The following is an 18,837-nucleotide window of genomic DNA, read 5'->3' as shown; positions in this document are numbered from 1 at the left end:
TGAGACAGCTTGTTCTTTGTCTCTCTCTCGGGTGATGATATGAGGGAGAAAAGAGCAGAAAAGTACACGGCAAAGAATGAGCGATGTCAGGAGTTCCCAATGTGGCTCAGTGGTTAATGAACCAACTAGGATCCATGAGAACACTGGTTGGATCCTTGGCCTCGATCACTGGGTTAAGGATCCAGCGTTGCTGTGAGTTGTGGTATAGCTCACAGATGTGGCTCGGATCCCACATTGCTGTCACTGTGGTATAGGCTGGCAGCTACAGCTCAGATTCGATCCCTAGGCTGGGAACCTCCACATGCTGTGGATGTGGCCCCCAAAGACAAAAGATCTAAATAAATAAATAAAAATAATGAGCAATGTCAGAAAGGTGGTCTTGAATGTAATATATATGTAATATATATATGTATGCAATATATGTAATATATATGTATGTAACATGTGTAATATATGTGTGTCATATATGTGTTATACATATATATATATAATATATATATCTCCAAGACTGGGTCACTTTGCCATACAGCAAAAATTGCCACAACACTGTAATTCAACTATAACTTAACTAAAAGAATATAGTAAGAGGAGTTCCTGTCGTGACTCAGTGGTAACAAACCCAACCAGGATCTATGAGGACGCGGGCTTCAATCCTTGGCCTTGCTCAGTGGGTTAAGGAACTAGTGTTGCCGTGAGCTGTGGTGTAGGCTGGTGGCTACAGCTCCGACTGGACCCCTAGCCTGGGAACCTCCAAATGCTGCGGGTGTGGCCCTATAAAAAGAAAGAAAGAAACTGTAGTTCCTTAATAGAGTTCCAATTTCAGTAGGCTGCTAGCACAACCATGAGACTCATCGTAGCAAACCATCGGAGTTCTCCATTCTTTTTGTGTTTCTCTCTCTCATTAGATTGTCATACTTAATAACTCAGTGCTAAGCTCTACTTCAGTGGTATTACATCCAAATATACACACTTAAAGAAAACATGCCTTAATTTACAGTAGAATTTAATCATTCAAAATGCTTACTTTTACAGCAATACTTAATTGTTCAAAATTTTGGCCTGCAATCTTCAGTGCTTCATCAATTTCTTCCACGGTTTTAGTCTCCTAAGAAGGGGAGAGGACCACATACAAACTATAAAAACAGATGCTTAGATACATTACCTTAGTTGCAGAAACACTAAAACACCACTTTGGTTACAAAAGCAAAGACCCATTTCAGAAATCTCAAAGGAAGTAACAATGAACATTTTAGAGTTGTAGTGATAGCATTCCAGACTTCTTTTTAAGAATTTTTTTTGAAAAAAAAAATGCAATTATGCCCAATAACCATTCTGCCACTTAAGACTACCTGAAAAATTTATCATAGGAATAAATATATACATGTTAAAAATCAGTTTTTAAGAAGAAACACTGTAATTTGGCTATGTTAAGATTTAAACACCGAAGTCAAAGACAGTGCTCTCTCTCGTCCCTCCCAGTCCACTACTGAGCTCCTTAACCAAGACTTAATACTTCAGCATCGTCATTTTGGAGACTGTTCTGTTTCTAATCTTAAATTGAAGGAACACATTCTTTAAAGTTATCAAGAGTGATAACAGGTAAAACTCCATCTTCCAACAACAATCATCATCAAGTACCATCAGACCTTTTAGTTGTCACTGAAATAACTGGAACATCACACTGAGAATTTAGAAAATTTTACTTTCTACAAGTTGCAGAGAATGTGAACTCAACCATTAGGTTCATAGGCAAGAGCACTAACAGAGTTGGTCAAAGGTAAAACGGCTGCCTTGGGAAGAAAAGAGAACTGGTGAAGCCCAGTGCAGAATAAAACAAGAGATTCACGTAAGGAGTCTAAGTTTACCTCTGTTACCTCCAAGCTTCCAAAAGAATCTGTAATTAGAGGAACCTTGAGAGGAGAGGAAGTTAAGCTACCAGAAGCAAAGTAAAAACATATGGCTTCATTGCACCTCATGAGTTAAATTTTTTGGAGTTTCCATTGTGGCCCAGCAGTAATGAACCTGACTAGTATCCATGAGGATGCAGGTTCCATCCCTGGCCCCATTCAGTGGATTAAGGATACAATGCTGCTGTGAGCTATAGCGTAGGTTGCAGATATGGCTCAGATCTAGTGTTGCTGTGGCTGTGGTGCAGGCTGGCAGCTGTAGCCTGGATTCGACCCTTAGCCTGGGAACTTCCAGATGCCTCAAGTGTGGCCCTAAAAAGCAAAAAAAAAAAAAAAAAAAAAAGAGGAGACGAAGAATTACATTTTTCATACCTCTATCACAGTTGATGGGGTCAGGAAAGTTCTGTGTGTGGAGGGTGATTGTCCTAGACCAATCGTTAGCTGATCAGCAGTCTTTTTAAAGTCCGGAGAACAAGTCTTTACTCTGAAAATGTCAAGTACATTACTGTAAATACCAACATGAATATAATAGGTTTTCGTTTGTTTTCCTTTTTAGGGCCACACCTACGGCATCTGGGAGTTCCCAGGCTAGACCTTGAATCAGAGCTGCAGCTGCCAGCCACAGCCACAGCCACAGCAGATCTGAGCCTCGTATGGGACCTACACCAGAGCTCATGGCAATGCCAGATCCTTAACCCACTGAGTGGGGCCAGGGATCGAACCCACATCCTCATGGATACTAGTCAGGTTTGTTACTGCTAAGCCACAGCAGGTACTTCTAATATAGTAGTTTTAATCTTCTACTCTTTTACCCTCTGTCAAAATTTAATACTTAGGACAATTTACAGTAGGTTCTCAATTACCTATGATAAGCAAAGAGGGGAAAACTATGACTAGTCATGCTTTGAATAAAATTTAATTTTAATCAAGAAATCAAGTCACTGAATTCCTAAAAAAATAGCTCACAGTATAAACTCTGCTTCCCTATTATTTTCTTGGTATAAATAGTGATAACTGCTGAACTATATTAAGCTCAATTAAGTATTTATACAGACAAATGCCAGCTCTTTATAAAATGTTCTTATAGACCTAGGTAATGTATATAAAGGTAATGAATTTACTAGGAAACTTAATTTAAGAGAAAAAGCAAGCTGCATTTCTTATCTAGAGATGTCGGAGTTTTTGCCCATTTTTTTCTATCTTTGTTTGCTAGCACGCAGTAAGCACTGTTTGCTGAATAAGTTAATCATAAGTCTGTAACAATTTATGAAAAAAAACAGGATGATTAAATATGTTACTCAAATAGGGAGAAAGACTAAATGATTTTTAAACATTGAATTACTTTAAAACGTGAATGTTCATGCTCTTGAAAACATACATGAACACATTAGCTATAAAGACTCCATTACTCAACTTCTGTTTCAAAATATTAAAGACAAATCAGGAAAGAAACCTATCATTTATCAAGGGATGCTTTTATTTATTTATTTATTTTTGCGATTTCTTGGGCCACTACTGTGGCATATGGAGGTTCCCAGGCTAGGGGTCGAATCGGAGCTGTAGCCACCGGCATGTGCCACAGTCACAGCAATGCGGGATTCGAGCCGTGTCTGCAACCTACACCACAGCTCACGGCAACGCCAGATCCTTAACCCACTGAGCAAGGCCAGGGATCGAACCCACAACCCATGGTTCCTAGATCAGATTCATTGACCACTGAGCCACGACGGGAACTCCGCCTTTATTTTAAAATATATAACTATTTAGGGGTTCCCTGGTAGCCTAGAGATTAAGGATCAGTCAGGGTCATTGCTGTGGCTCGGGTTTGATTCCTGGCCTGTGAATATCTGCTTGCCTCAGGCGAGGCCACAAAAATGTGTGTGTGTGTAACTATTCAAACTAAACTCTATGGAAGTTCGGAGGTAGGAGTTTCTAACCTAACTATAGATGTGGAGAACTAATTTAAAAAATGAGGTAATCTGGAAATATTGGTGCACGTGAGACAGATTTATCTACTCCTGAAAGTGAAATTTGACTTAGCAGCCATATCTGGTATTTCACATATCTAGACAAAAATACAGTCAGGTATGAATCACATGATGTCTGAAGAGTATGAAAGTTTTGCACAGAAGTCCAGATTTCTATTTCCTTGGGGAAAAAAAGGAACTCTGACAACCCTGGGAGGATCTCAGCACCCAGCAGTAGCTGGCTGGAGCTGAGCAGGCGAGCTCCTTTGGAGCAGGTGAACTTCTTCGTCTTGACAATCCTTACCAATCACTCACAGTCAGTCCACCTTACCCAGGAAGTCGCTGCTAGATTCCTGCAGGTGTTCCAATTTGTTATGGCCACTGACTTACATGAAGCCAACGAGATTCCTAAAAATGTAAACTGATCACTCCACTCAGAGCTGATGGAGGAAGCGAGTGGTGGGACACAAATAGCATAGTTGGGAGAAGTACTGGCGTTCAGAGAGCCTCAGTTCTACCGCTGGTTCTATCAGTAACCAGTTGCCAGACTTTAGCTAAGTGGTTTTACTACTGAAAACAATAACTATTCTGTTGGTTTCTAAGGACCATTTAAACCTGGACGGAGAAGCTGCAGCAGTAACGTGAACTGTCATGACTGCCAGTCTAAAGGATTTTGGATTTAGCATTCCTGTTGTGGCTCAGCGGGTTAAGAACCCAACTAGTATCCATGGGAATGCGGGTTCAATCCCTGGCCTTGCTCAGTGGGTTAAGGATCCAGTGTTCCTGTGAGCGGTAGCACAGATCACAGAGGAGGCTTAGATCCCACGTGGCTGTGGCATAGGCCGGCAGCTACAGCTCTCATCCAACCCCTCACCTGGGAACTTCCACATGCTGCAGCCCTAAAAAAGGAAAAAAAAAAAAAGTTTTGGATTCTCTTTGGATAGGCGATAAAGAACCAAAGAAAAGGAAAGATTCTGGAAGTGCTAAGGAGGTAGGCAAAACAGGATAAAAGAATTAAACATGGAGTAAAAATGGAGGACAAGTTAAGGATACAGGTCATTTTGTGACAGTAAAATCTGTATGAGGTGAAACCATTGAGATGTTAAGAACAGGGTAATGTACACACTTGGTGCCAGTAACAAGAATAAAAACTTCCAAATGAGATCGTTCCTAGGGGGTACCCTGTATTTACTTTAGTTCCCATATGATTAACTCCCATATTAAAAATGCATTAAGAAGTTAAAAGTTGTACAAAAATATACTTACCATCTAAGCAAGGTCTTGGTAAATTCCTAAGAGACTCTTTAGCCCTTAAAAGGCTACAGTTAGCACTTCCCTTGTGGTTCAGCGGGTTAAAGACCTGATGCTGTCACTGCAGTGACTCTGATTAAAGTGGTGGTGCAGGTTTGATCCCTAGCCCAGGAACTTCCACCAAAAAAAAAAAAAAAAAAAGTCAAGAGTTCCTGCCCTAGTGCAGTGGGTTAAGTATCCAACTACAGTGGCTCGGGTTGCTGTGGAGGTACAGCTTCAATCCACAGTCAGGTCCAATGGGCTGAGGGTTCTGGCATTGCCGAAGCCAGAAGGATAGGGCACAGCCGAGGCTCAGATTCACTCCCTGGCCCAAGAACTTCCATATGTCATGAGAGCAGCCAGAAAATGAAAAAAAAGCTGCCAAGTCAAACTTTACCATTTTCTCACTCATGATCCTGCCCCTGGTCAGCCCTGCATGTAAATCTGCCGAGAATCAAGAAATGGTTTTAGAAAAACTAGAGCAAATGTCAAAATGCCACTGTACTTCATCCAACACACATTTATCACATGTTTACTCTGTGTCCAGCAGCAGGGACATATAAAGCAATAAAATATGGTCCATGCCCTTCCAGGGGCCTGTAGACCAGGAGGAGAAGACATGTATAAACACATAAATGTAATAAAAACTGACAAAGGTGTTCATCTCTAGCTGGGACATGTTCAAGAAGTACCTGCACTGCTAATTCAAAAAGAGAATGTATTAATACATATGCTTGCAGAGTCTTACTAAAGAATGGAGAAAGAAAGAAAACCCGTAACAATAAATGTTATTACTTCTCCTTATAAATCACCTCTCAAACCACCTCATCCCAAAGTCCTGCACTGTATGATGTACACTAAGCTACTACTGAGAATCAGCGGAAAAGTAAAAGTTATCTTTTTCCCTCCTTAACTCCTCACCCAGCACCAACAGCTTTTGTGAGTGTTGCTCTCTTAGCTTTTCTTATTTTGAGATGGTAATCCTGCATTTGGTTTTTCTGCACTTCATTTATTTGGCTTTTTAGGGCGGCATATGCAAGTTCCCAGGCGAAAGGTATAAACACAGCTGCAGATGCTGGCCTACACCATAGCCATACAGGATCCGAGCCATGCCTGTGACCTACAGCACAGCTCAAAGGAATCCTGGATCCTTAACCCACTGAGTGAGGCCAGGGATGGAACCCAGATCCACATGGATACTAGTCCAGTGTGTAACCTCCTCCAGCCACGACAGGAACTCAGTTTTCCCTCACTTTAATTTTTTGTCTTTTAGGGCCGCACCCACGGCATGTGGAAGTTCCCAGGCTAGGGGTCGAACTGGAGTTGCAGCCGCTGGCCTCCGCCACAGCCACAGCAATGCCAGATCGGAGCCGTGTCTGCAACCTACACCACAGCTCATGCCAAAGCCGGATCCTTTAACCCACTGAGCAAGGCCAGGGATTGAACCCGTGTCCTAATGGATACTAGTTGGGTTCATCATGGCTGAGCCACAACAGGAACTCCTTTCCTTACTTTAAAAAGGGACAAACTAATGCTGTGTCTTTAGGACTTGGATTCTCCATTTCATTAACAGCTAAGAAAAATTATAAATTTAGAGAACACTCTATAAACAATGGGCTAGAAACACTGATATAAGAATAACACTTCAGGAGTTCCACTGTGGCACGGTGGGGTAATGATCCAGGCTGTCTCTGTGGAGATGCCCGTTCAATCCTCAGGGATGAGAATTTCCACATGGCATGGGGGCAGACAAAAAAAAAAAAATGACATTTTATCAATAATTCTAAAATAACTCTTTCAGAAATATGTTGATCTTTGGAGTTCCCGTCGTGGCGCAGTGGTTAACGAATCCGACTAGGAACCATGAGGGTGCGGGTTCGGTCCCTGCCCTTGCTCAGTGGGTTAACGATCTGGCGTTGCCGTGAGCTGCGGTGTAGGTTGCAGACGCAGCTCGGATCCCGCGTTGCTGTGGCTCTGGCGTAGGCCGGCGGCTACAGCTCCGATTAGACCTCTAGCCTGGGAACCCCCATATGCCACGGGAATGGCTGTAGAAATGACCAAAAAAAAAAAAAAAAGAAAAGAAATATGTTGAACTTTAAATATTAAAATAATTGCATATAGACCATACTTTTTAGGCTGCAGTTTCTCCATAAAAGAATCTTCTTTAATATGTCCATCTAGTGGGCAGTATCCTTGTCTTGTATTCATAGTTGTAGCAATCTTAGGACAGAGATTAAAAACAAAAAAAACAGAAAGTCATTCAATAAATTGTTTAGCCAGAATTCAAAACACTAGTGTGCCATTCATAAAGTTGAAAATAACCTTAAAGATCTTTAAATCCTTTTTAAATCAAAGAAAAATTGTACTCATGTGATTTATCCTTTTTTAATTTTTAAAGAAATCAGTTAATTTAATTAAATAGAACATTAACTAAAGTAATTTACCATGCTTTTAAAGGAAACACTTGGAACAATAGCCTAAAAATTTACTATCAATTTTTTTACAGTGCTGTCTTAAGATATGTTCAAAACTAAAATACTTGAGACTAACATTAGTAAGAAAAATATAAGCTGTGGTGTATGCCGCAACACGGCTCGGATCTAGCATTGCTGTAGCTGTGGTGTAGGCCAGTGGCAACAGCCCCGATTGGAGCCCTAGCCTGGGAACCTCCATATGCTGCAGCTGTGGCCCTAAAAAGACCAAAAAAAGATAAGAAAAATATAGGCTCTAAGAAGAAGAATAAACCCCCCCAAAAATGTATTAGGGATCCTAAAACAAGAGGTGACCACAAACTGCAGCACAAAACTAACCTCAGCAAATTTAAAAGTATAGAAACTATTTCAAGCATCTTCTCCGATCACAATGGCATTAAACTAGAAATAAACACAGGAAAAGAAATAAGAAAAAAAAACTGATGACATGGAGACTAAAAAACCATGCTACTGAAAAACCAATGGGTCAACGAGGAAATCAAAAGAGAAATTTAAAAAATACCTTGAGACAAATGACAATGAAAACACAACCATTCAAAAACCTATGGGATGCTACAAAACCAGTTCTTAGAGGGAAGTTCATAGTGATACAGGCCTTCCTCAAAAAAGAAGAAATACCTCAAATTGACAACTTAACCTACCACCTAAAAGAATTAGAAAAAGAAGAATAAATAAATCCTAAAGTCAGCAAAAGGAAGGAAATCATAAAGATCAGAGAGGATATCAATAAAATAGAGATTCAAAAAACAATAGAAAAAAAAAAGTCAATAAAGCCAAGAGCTGGCTCTTGGAAAGGGGTAAACAAAACTGACAAACCTCTGGCCAGACGCACCAAAAAGAGGAGAGAAAGAACTCAAACAAAATAAGAAACGAAAAAGGAGAAATCTCAATGGATCACAATATCCATTACAAAAAAACAAAACAGGGGCTCCCATCATGGCGCAGTGGAAATGCACCTGACTAGGAACCATGAGGTTGTGGGTTTAATCTCCGGCCTTGTTCAGTGGGTTAAGGATCCGGCATTGCCATGAGCTGTGCTTTAGGTCACAGACATGGCTCGGACCCTGTGTTGCTGTGCCTGTGGCGTAGGCTAACAGGTGTAGCTCCGATTTGACCCCTAGCCTCCATATGCCATGGGTGCAGCCCTAAAACAAACAAAAAAACCATAAGAGAATAATATGAACAATTATATGCCAACAAATTTGACAACCTAGAAGAAATGGACAACTTTCTAGAGACCTACAGACCACCAAAACTGAATCAAAAATAGATTATTTGAACAGACTGATCCCTAAAAATAAAATTGAATATGTAATAAAAACACTCCCTCCAAACCAAAGTCCAGGACCACATTGCGATACTACCAAAAAAGAAAATTATAGGCCAATACCTTTGATGAATACAGATGCAAAAATTCTCAACCAAATTTTGGCCAATCAAATCCAACAACACATAAAAAAGATCATACGCCACAATCAAGTGGGATTCATCCCAGGTTCACAAGGATGGTCCAACATACACAAATCAATGACCACACATTAACAAAAGAAAAGTAAAAAGCCACGTGATTATCTCAACAGATGCAGAAAAAGCATTTGACAAATCCAACATCCATTCATGATAAAAACTCTTACCAAAGTAAACACAGAGAGACCATACCTTAACATAATAAAAGCCATTTATGACAAACCCATAGCCAATGTAAATCAACAGAGAAAAGCTGAAAGCCTTCGTGCTATGGGAGGTGAGGGATGGGATGGAAGTTTGGGATGGAAATGCTGTAAAACTGGGTTGTGATGATCACTGTACAACTAAAAAAGTAATAAAATTCAGAGTTAAAAAAAAGATTAATAACATTCCTGGTCCCCCCCACCCCAAAAAAGAGAAAGCCTTCCTGTTAAAATCTGGAACAAGACAGGATGCCCACTCTCACCACTTCTATTCAACATAGTATTGGAAGACCTAGCCACAGCAATCAGACAAACAAAAGAAATGAAAGGTATCCAAACTGGAAGAGAAGAGACAAAACTGTCACTCTAAGCAGATGACATGATACTATATACAGAAAACCCCAAGGACTCCACACAAAAACTACTTGAACTGATCAACAAATTCTGCAAAGTAGGATACAATATTAACACTCAGAAATCAGCTTCATTTCTGTTTACTAACAATGAAATATTAGAAAAAGAATATAAAAATACCATACCTCCTGCTGAGTAGCACTGAGAACTATGTCTAGATACTTATATCACAACAGAACAAAGTGTGGGAAAAAAAATGTATACATGAAAGTGTAACTTGGTCCCCAGGCTGTACAGCAGAAAAAAAAAATACAATACCTTTTAAAATTGCACCCAAAAAGTTAAATACCTAGAATAAACCTGACCGAGGAAGTGAAAGACTTATATGCTGAGAACTATAAAACATTAATCAAAGAAATGAAAGAATTCTGAAGAAACGGACAGATAGTCCATGGTCCTGGATTGGAAGAATTAATATTATTAAAATGGCCATACTACCCAAAGAAATCTACAGATTTAATGCAATCCCCATCAAATCACCCATGACATTTTTCACATAACTATAACAAACAGTCCGAAAATTTATATGGAACCATAAAAGACCCAGAACTACCAAAGCAATCCTGAGGAACAAAAACCAAGCAGGAGGCGTAACTCTCCCAGACTCAGATAACATTACAAAGCTATAGTAATCAAAACAGTGTGGTATTGGTACAAAAAGACATACAGACCAATGGAACAGAATAGAGAACTCAGACATAAACCCAGACACTTACAGTCAAATAATCTTTGACAACGGAAGCAATAGAAAATAGGAAAAAGACAGTGTCTTCAGCACATGGTGCTGGGAAACCTGGACAGCTGCATGTAAATCAATGAAACTAGAACACATCCTCATACCATGCACAAAAATGAACTCAAAATGGCTTAGACTTAAACCTAAGACAATGCACCATAAAACTCCTAGAAGAGAACATAGGCAAAACATTCTCTGACATCAACCAAACAAATATTTTCTTAGGTCAGTCTCCCAAGGCAATAGAAATAAAAACAAACATAAACCAAAAGGACCTAATCAAACTTACAAGCTTCTGCACAGCAAAGGAAACCATAAAAATAAACCAAAAAGACAACCTATGGAATGAGAGAAAATAGTTTCAAATGATGCAACTGCCAAGGACTTAATCTCTAAAATATACAAACAACACATACAACTCAACAGCAAAAATACAAACCACCCAACTGAAAACTGGGCACAAGACCTGAATAAGCAGTACTCCAAAGAAGACATATGGATGGCCAAGAGGTACATGAAAAAATGCTCGACAGCACTAATTTATTAGAGAAATGCAAATCAAAACTACCATGAAGTACCATCTCATACTGGTCAGAATGGCCACCATTAGTAAGTTTACAAACAACAAATGCTGGAGAGGGTGTGGAGAAAAAGGAACCCTCCTTCCCTGTTGGTGGGACTGTAAATTGGTATAATCACTATGGAAAACAGTATGGAGGTTCCTCAGAAAACTAAATCTAGAACTGCAGTGTGACCCAGCAATCCCACTCCTGGGCATACATTCAGACAAAATTACAATTCAAAAATACACATGGGAGTTCCCATAGCGGTGCAGTGGTTAACGAATCTGACTAAGAACCATGAGGTTGTGGGTTCGGTCCCTGCCCTTGCTCAGTGGGTTAACGATCTGGCATTGCTGTGAGCTGTGGTGTAGGTGGCAGACGCGGCTCGGATCCCGCGTTGCTGCGGCTCTGGCGTAGGCCGGTGGCTACAGCTCCGATTCGACCCCTAGCCTGGGAACCTCCATATGCCACAGGAGCAGCCAAAGAAATGGCAAAAACACTGTATGCAGATGACATGATACTATACATAGAAAACCCTAAGGACTCAACCCCAAAACTACTTGAACTGATTAATAAATTCAGCAAAGTAGCAGGATATAAGATGAACATTCAGAAGTCAGATGCATTTCTGTATACCAGCAATGAAATATTAGAAAAGGAATACAAAAATATGATACCTTTTAAAATTGCACCTCACAAAATCAAATACCTCGGAATACACCTGACCAAGGAGGTAAAGGACCTATATGCCGAGAACTATAAAACTTTCATCAAAGAAATCAAAGAAGATGTAAAGAAATGGAAAGAGATTCCATGTTCCTGGATTGGGAAAATCAATATTGTAAAAATGGCCATACTACCCAAAGCAATCTACAGAGTCAATGCAATCCCTATCAAATTACCCACGATATTTTTCACAGAACTAGAACAAACAATCCAAACATTTATATGGAACAACAAAAGACCCAGAATCGCCAAAGCAATCCTGAGAAACAAAAACCAAGCAGGAGGCATCACTCTCCCAGACTTCAAGAAATACTACAAAGCCACAGTCATCAAAACAGTGTGGTACTGGTATCAAAACAGACAGACAGACCAATGGAACAGAATAGAGAATCTGGAAATAAACCCTGACACCTATGGTCAATTAATCTTTGACAAGGGAGGCAAGAACATAAAGTGGGAAAAAGAAAGTCTATTCAGCAAGCATTGCTGGGAAACCTGGACAGCTGCATGCAAAGCAATGAAACTAGAACACACCCTCACACCATGCACAAAAATAAACTCAGAATGCCTGAAAGACTTAAATATACGACAGGACACCATCAAACTCCTAGAAGAAAACATAGGCAAAACACTCTCTGACATCAACATCATGAATATTTTCTCAGGTCAGTCTCCCAAAGCAATAGAAATTAGAGCAAAAATAAACCCATGGGACCTCATCAAACTGAAAAGCTTTTGCACAGCAAAGGAAACCCAAAAGAAAACAAAAAGACAACTTCCAGAATGGGAGAAAACAGTTTCAAATGATGCAACCGACAAGGGCTTAATCTCTAGAATACATAAACAACTTATACAACCCAGCAGCAAAAAAGCCAATCAATCAATGGAAAAATGGGCAAAAGACCTGAGTAGACATTTCTCCAAAGAAGATATACAGATGGCCAACAAACACATGAAAAAATGCTCAACATCGCTGATTATAAGAGAAATGCAAATCAAAACTACCACGAGATACCACCTCACACCAGTCAGAATGGCCCTCATTAATAAATCCACAAATAACAAGTGCTGGAGGGGCTGTGGAGAAAAGGGAACCCTCCCGCACTGTTGGTGGGAATGTAAACTGGTACAGCCACTATGGAGAACAGTTTGGAGATACCTTAGAAATCTATACATAGAACTTCCATATGACCCCGCAATCCCACTCTTGGGTATCTATCCGGACAAATCTCTACTTAAAAGAGACACATGCACCCGCATGTTCATTGCAGCACTATTCACAATAGCCAGGACATGGAAACAACCCAAATGTCCATCGACAAATGATTGGATTCGGAAGAGGTGGTATATATACACAATGGAATACTACTCAGTCATAAAAAAGAATGACATAATGCCATTTGCAGCAACATGGATGGAACTAGAGGATCTCATACTGAGTGAAATGAGCCAGAAAGACAAAGACAAATACCATATGATATCACTTATAACTGGAATCTAATATCCAGCACAAATGAACATCTCCTCAGAAAAGAAAATCATGGACTTGGAGAAGAGACTTGTGGCTGCCTGATGGGAGGGGGAGGGAGTGGGAGGGATCGGGAGCTTGGGCTTATCAGACACAACTTAGAATAGATTTACAAGGAGATCCTGCTGAATAGCATTGAGAACTTTGTCTAGATACTCATGTTGCAACAGAAGAAAGGGTGGGGGAAAAAATGTAATTGTAATGTATACATGTAAGGATAACCGGACCCCCTTGCTGTACAGTGGGAAAATTAAAAAAAAAAAAAAAAAAAAGAAATGGCAAAAAGACAAAAAAAAAAAAACACAACACATGGACCTGTACGTTTACTGCAGCAGTATTCACAATAGCCAAACATGGAAATAACCTAAATGTCCACTGACAGATGAATGGATAAAGAAGATGAGGTACATATACACAAAGGAATACTACTCAGCCATAAAAAAGAACAAAATAGTGCCATTTGCACCAACAGGGATGCAACTAGAGATTCTCATACTAAGTGAATTAAGTCAGAAAGACAAATACCATATGCTATCACTTATGCATGCAATCTAAAATATGGCACAGATGAACCTATCTACAAAACAGAAACAGACTCACAGACATGGAGAACAGACGTGGTTGCCAAAGGGGAGAGGGGAGGGAGTGGGATGGAATGGGAATTTGGGGTTGGTAGATGCAAACTATTACATTTATAATGGATAAGCAATGAGGTCCTACTGTATAGCATCCCTGTGATAGAACATGATGAAAAATAATAGAAGAATAATGTATATACATGTATGACTGAGTCACTTTGCTGTGACTCAGCAGAATCTGACACAACACTGTAAATCAACTATACTTCGTCAAAAAAAAAAAAAAAGAATTTAGGTGTTCCCTGGTGACCTAGTGGGTTAAGGATCTGGTACTGTCACTGCTGTGGTGGGGGTTCCATCCCTGGCCCAAGAACTTCTGCATGCTATCAGCACAGCCGGAAAAAAGAAAAGGATTTAGAGATTAATACCACTTTCTAGGAACATTCTATATAAATTGAATGTTTGTATTTATAGTAAATGCAAAAAGTGTTTAGTACATTTTATTTTAAATCCATAATCTATTTTCATTATTACAAGCCCACAGATTTTAGTGCAACTGTATTAGTTTTAGTGCTTCTTAAGTTTAATATTAATTTTAGGCCATTCATTCCTTCTTTTTTTTTTTTAACCTATCTCTACAAATGTAAATCTGATGACACACACAGGTTGAGAGACAGGGGGAAGGTGGAAAGTTCAAAACTTGCTTGAACTGGTGTGGAAAAGGGAGGCAGAGATCAGAAAGGAATATACTTAAAAACAAATAACGAGGCAACATTCCACAGAAACAGTCAAAATATGAAAGCTAATATATGATCTTAACCTTGTGTTCTTCTTGATCACTTTGAATAACTATAAAATGGATGGAGGAGTTCCCTGGTGGCCTAGCAGTTGAGGATCTAGTGGATCCAGGTTGCCCAAGCTGTGGCATCACTGCAGTGGCTATGGTTTGATCCCTGGGCAGGGAGCTTCTACACATTGTGGGTGTGGCCATGAATCAATCAAACAATCAATCAAATGGCTGTGAAAAGCTTTATCTTTGCTAGATTTCTTTAAAGGACTTGGCAGCAAAAATCCAGGTTTTCAGCTCCTAAGTGGATGTTTTACTTCTCCAACACTTTAACCTTTAACACTTGCTTATAACACACTGAATATATGCAGACAGTAACACTTACCTCACAATCAGGGCATACAATCGTGCTGCAGTCTTCAGGTCTTGACAAGCACAGTTCACAAAAAGCATGTCCACACTGAAGTTCACGGTGGCGACCTACTAATGAAATTCGATCGTGAATTAAACTTTCCGCAGTTTGTTAACACTGAATGTTCAGTACAAGCCTAAGGGAAAATTAAGGGGATACTCTTGTATAGGAAAAGACACCCAGTTTAGCTAGAAATGAATGATTTATTAAACAAAATCCAGGAGAAACAATACAAGTCAGAAGGAGGAAGAAAAAAATCAAAAGAAGATCCAGGCAGAGCCATGTAACTCCATTTGCATTCATTAGGATAGTTATTTGGTGCCCATGATATTTTGAATTTGCCATCTCTTATAAAGGGCTCTGACCTACCTCATTTGATCACTGTAAATGCAATAGCTAAGCAGGCTGGGAATATTACATGACATCTCAAGATGGATAAACACTTTGGTGATGGTATGATCCAGACTTCAACCTAATTTTGTTTCCAAGCCTGATGGTTCTTCTACTTGATCATATTTCCCCCTAATTTATACTTCCCATCCTGTGATGGGGACAGTAAGGACCTATTTGAGACACTGTTATGACCCTTCTCTTAATAATCTAATACACGGCAAAGACAGAAGCCAGGACAAAAGTTAGATGCCACCACTGTCACACATGACTCATAAAAAAAAAATCATCTTTACAAACCTAGCATTTATGAAAAGACATGCCATAATCCTGACTGAAAACCTAACACCAAAATTTTAACACTCTAAGCAGAATTTGAAGTTTACAATAATCATATTCGTTGTAGCTATGTCACTTCAAATGGCTTTCTTTTTTTAAATTTTTTTTGGGGGGGTCTTTTTTGCCTTTTCTAGGGCCGCTCCCGTAGCATGTGGAGGTTCCCAGGCCAGGGGTCTAATTGGAGCTGTAGCTCCCAGCCTACACCAGAGCCACAGCAACTTGGGATCCGAGCCGCGTCTGCGACCTACACCACAGCTCACAGCAACGCTGGATCCTGAACCCACTGACTGAGGCAACCTCATGGTTCCTAGTCAGATTTGTTAACCACTGAGTCATGATGGGAACTCCAAATGGCTGTCATTTTAAAAGACGTTGTGGAGTTCCCATCATGGTGCAGTGGAAATGAACCTGACTAGGAACCATGAGGTTGCAGGTTCTATCTCTGGCCTTGCTCAGTGGGTTAAGGATCCGGCATTGCTGTGAGCTGTGGTGTAGGTCACAGACATGGCTCGGATCCCGAGTTGCTGTGGCTCTGGCGTAGGCTGGCAGCTACAGCTCAGATTAGACCCCTAGCCTGAGAACCTCCATATGCCACGAGTGTAGCCCTAAAAAAGGACAAAAGACAAAAAAAAAAAAAAAAGACACTGCAAGGAGTTCCTGCTGTGGTGCAGTGAGTTAAGGATTTGGTGTTGCCACAGCTGCAAGTCAGATTCAACCTGTGGCCCAGGGACTGCGTTACGCTGTGGGTACGGCCAAAAAAACTTTTTTTAAATATAAAACTTTGCAAGAAGAGAGTTCCCTGGTTGTCTAGTGGTTAAGACTTGGCACTTTCACTGCTTCAGCCTGATTCAATCCCGCGTCTGGGAACTGAAATCCCACATCAAGCTGCTGCATACCAAGGCCAAAAGAAGAACAATGAAAAAAATCCTACAAGACTTTGCAAGAAAAAAAGGGAAAAAGTAGACAAAATTTATCATCACTTACTATAAAAGTACAGTGTTTCTGCTGATTTACATTATAATAATTATATCTTTTGGGTTTTTTTCTGTCTTCAACCTACACCACAGTTCATGGCAATGTTGGATCCTTACCCCAATGTGCAAGGCCAGGGATCAAACCCGCAACCTTATGGTTCCTAGTCAGATTCGTTTCTGCTACACCACAATGGGAACTCCACATTCTTTTGATTAAAAAAGCTTTAGTTTTTAAGCCAACTGAAACATCTGAAACTTGCGTACAAAGAAGCTAAATTTTATTTTATTTATTTTTTTTGTCTTTCTAGGGCTGAACCCATGGCATATGGAAGTTCCCAGGCTAGGGGTCCAATCAGAGCTGTAGCCCCAGCCTACAGGACAGCCATGGCAAGGGGGATCTGAGCCGCGTCTGCGACCTACACCGTAGCTCATGGCAACGCTGGATCCTTAACCCACTGAGCGAGGCCAGGGAGAAGCTAAATTTTAAAGCTCTATTTAAATTCCAGAACTAATGATACTAAAGAAATAAAAACTGTTTTAACTGTTTACAAGTCAAAATAACATGTGCAGCATTACAACTTACAGGGCACTTTCACAATTCTAGATGCACAGGCACCAATGTTCCAGCTGAGGACTTCTCAGTATTATACAATTTACACGTCTGTAAGAATTTTAAACCCAGTGATTTTAAAACCTCTTGGTCTAAAACGTTATTGTGTAATACTCTATCATTCAAATAATGGAGATTTTCTATGTAACAGCAGTGGTGAAAATCTGGAATAGGAGACACCTGGCTCTCCCTCGGGGGTAAAACACAAGTAAGCAACTTCGCCCGTTCTTGTCTCCCCAAGAGCGTCTGTCTCGGAGGAACTAAGAAAACTTTCATTTTGAAGGGAGAAAGATGCAACAGTCACACAGGGTAAGACGACGACTTTGGGGCAGCTTGAGGAGTTGAAATTCTACCACACCCTAGCAGCGACACAGCATCTAAGGCCTTTTTGGTTACTTGAAAACAACCTGAACCTGTTTTCCCGCGAGAGTCTAATGAGCAGACCCAGACCTAGGTTTTCCCTTGGTGGGCAAGGACAGGAGAAGACGAGCCCACAGGAGCCACTTGCTGTCGTTCCAATTACGCCCCCCGCCCCCACCCCTAGTATCAGCTTTTTAATTTCCAGGACATTTCCCGGAGGTCTCTCTGTTACCACACCAAAAGCTACACAAGAAAATCAGCTTTTCTGACTTCTTCACAAGATGACGGCTGAATTTTTACACCTCCCTTTAAGTGAACCTGTGAACGCGCCAGGGAGGAAGGTGCCCTCGCTGTGCCTCGACCGAGTCCACTCCTCGGCGTGCACCCCTTGCTGCCCATGTCGTGCCCCTCGGCCTGGCCTAACAGCCCCTCGACCCCAGCGTCCCCGCCGCCACCCCCAAAGTGTCCCTCGGCGTCCCCCTCCCCAGCGTGCCCCCCCCCCGGCCTCGCCCCCACCTCGGCGTCCCCCTCCTCGCCGCCCTCGCTGCCCCTCACAGCCCTTGGCGTCGTGCCCTCCCAGGAAAGGCTCAGGGCTTGGGCTCGCTCCACCGCCACGTCCACTGCCCACCCGCCTGTCCTTCGTGCCCCTCACCAGGAGCTCTAGGCGCTCCTCGTCCACAGCGGGTGCACGGAACCTCGGCCGCACCCCGGTCCCAACCCTGCGTCTCCACCAGCCGGCAGAACGACTGGGTGCGCCCAGCCCTCGACGCCTCGGCCGCCATCACTCCGGCCGCTGGATCCGAGGGCCCGCGCCTCGAGCAGTCCCGGCGTCCTTCGCTGCAGCGGCCAATCACTGGAGGCGGAAGCGGCCAATCACTGGAGGCGGCGGCCCCAGGGAGCCAATGGGCGGCGAGGAAACTCAAGCCCGCCCCCGCTCCTGCCGAGGCCGTGAGGCGGGTCATCACCTGGACGCTGAAGCAGTACCGAGTGTGGTTTCGGTGTGTGGTCCTAGAGAACCGTTTTCGGACCAGTCTTTGTTGAAAGCATCACCACTTTTAGCACTTTTGCTGCCTTTAAATCATTTCCCGCGTTCT

The 18,837-nt window shown here is 41.5% G+C and overlaps 1 protein-coding gene across 1 annotated transcript in view; it reads right to left on the bottom strand.

Annotated features, from left to right (window-relative positions):
• Nucleotides 1–18,525, bottom strand: part of RNF17 (ring finger protein 17) — a 118,499-nt gene extending 99,974 nt beyond the window's left edge. Inside the window, exons 1-5 of the mRNA XM_047756014.1 lie at nucleotides 18,396–18,525; nucleotides 15,044–15,138; nucleotides 7,293–7,384; nucleotides 2,280–2,391; nucleotides 1,025–1,105 (exon numbers count right to left, since the gene is read on the bottom strand). Coding sequence (XP_047611970.1) covers nucleotides 1,025–1,105; nucleotides 2,280–2,391; nucleotides 7,293–7,384; nucleotides 15,044–15,138; nucleotides 18,396–18,525 — 510 coding nt within the window. The remainder of the gene's footprint in view (nucleotides 1–1,024; nucleotides 1,106–2,279; nucleotides 2,392–7,292; nucleotides 7,385–15,043; nucleotides 15,139–18,395) is intronic.
• Between the last annotated feature and the right edge of the window lie 312 nt (nucleotides 18,526–18,837).

Source organism: Phacochoerus africanus, chromosome 13 (assembly GCF_016906955.1).
Source record: "Phacochoerus africanus isolate WHEZ1 chromosome 13, ROS_Pafr_v1, whole genome shotgun sequence".
Lineage (NCBI taxonomy): Eukaryota > Metazoa > Chordata > Mammalia > Artiodactyla > Suidae > Phacochoerus > Phacochoerus africanus.
Note: the sequence above shows the minus strand (reverse complement) of the source record. Positions and strands in the feature narration are given on the sequence as shown.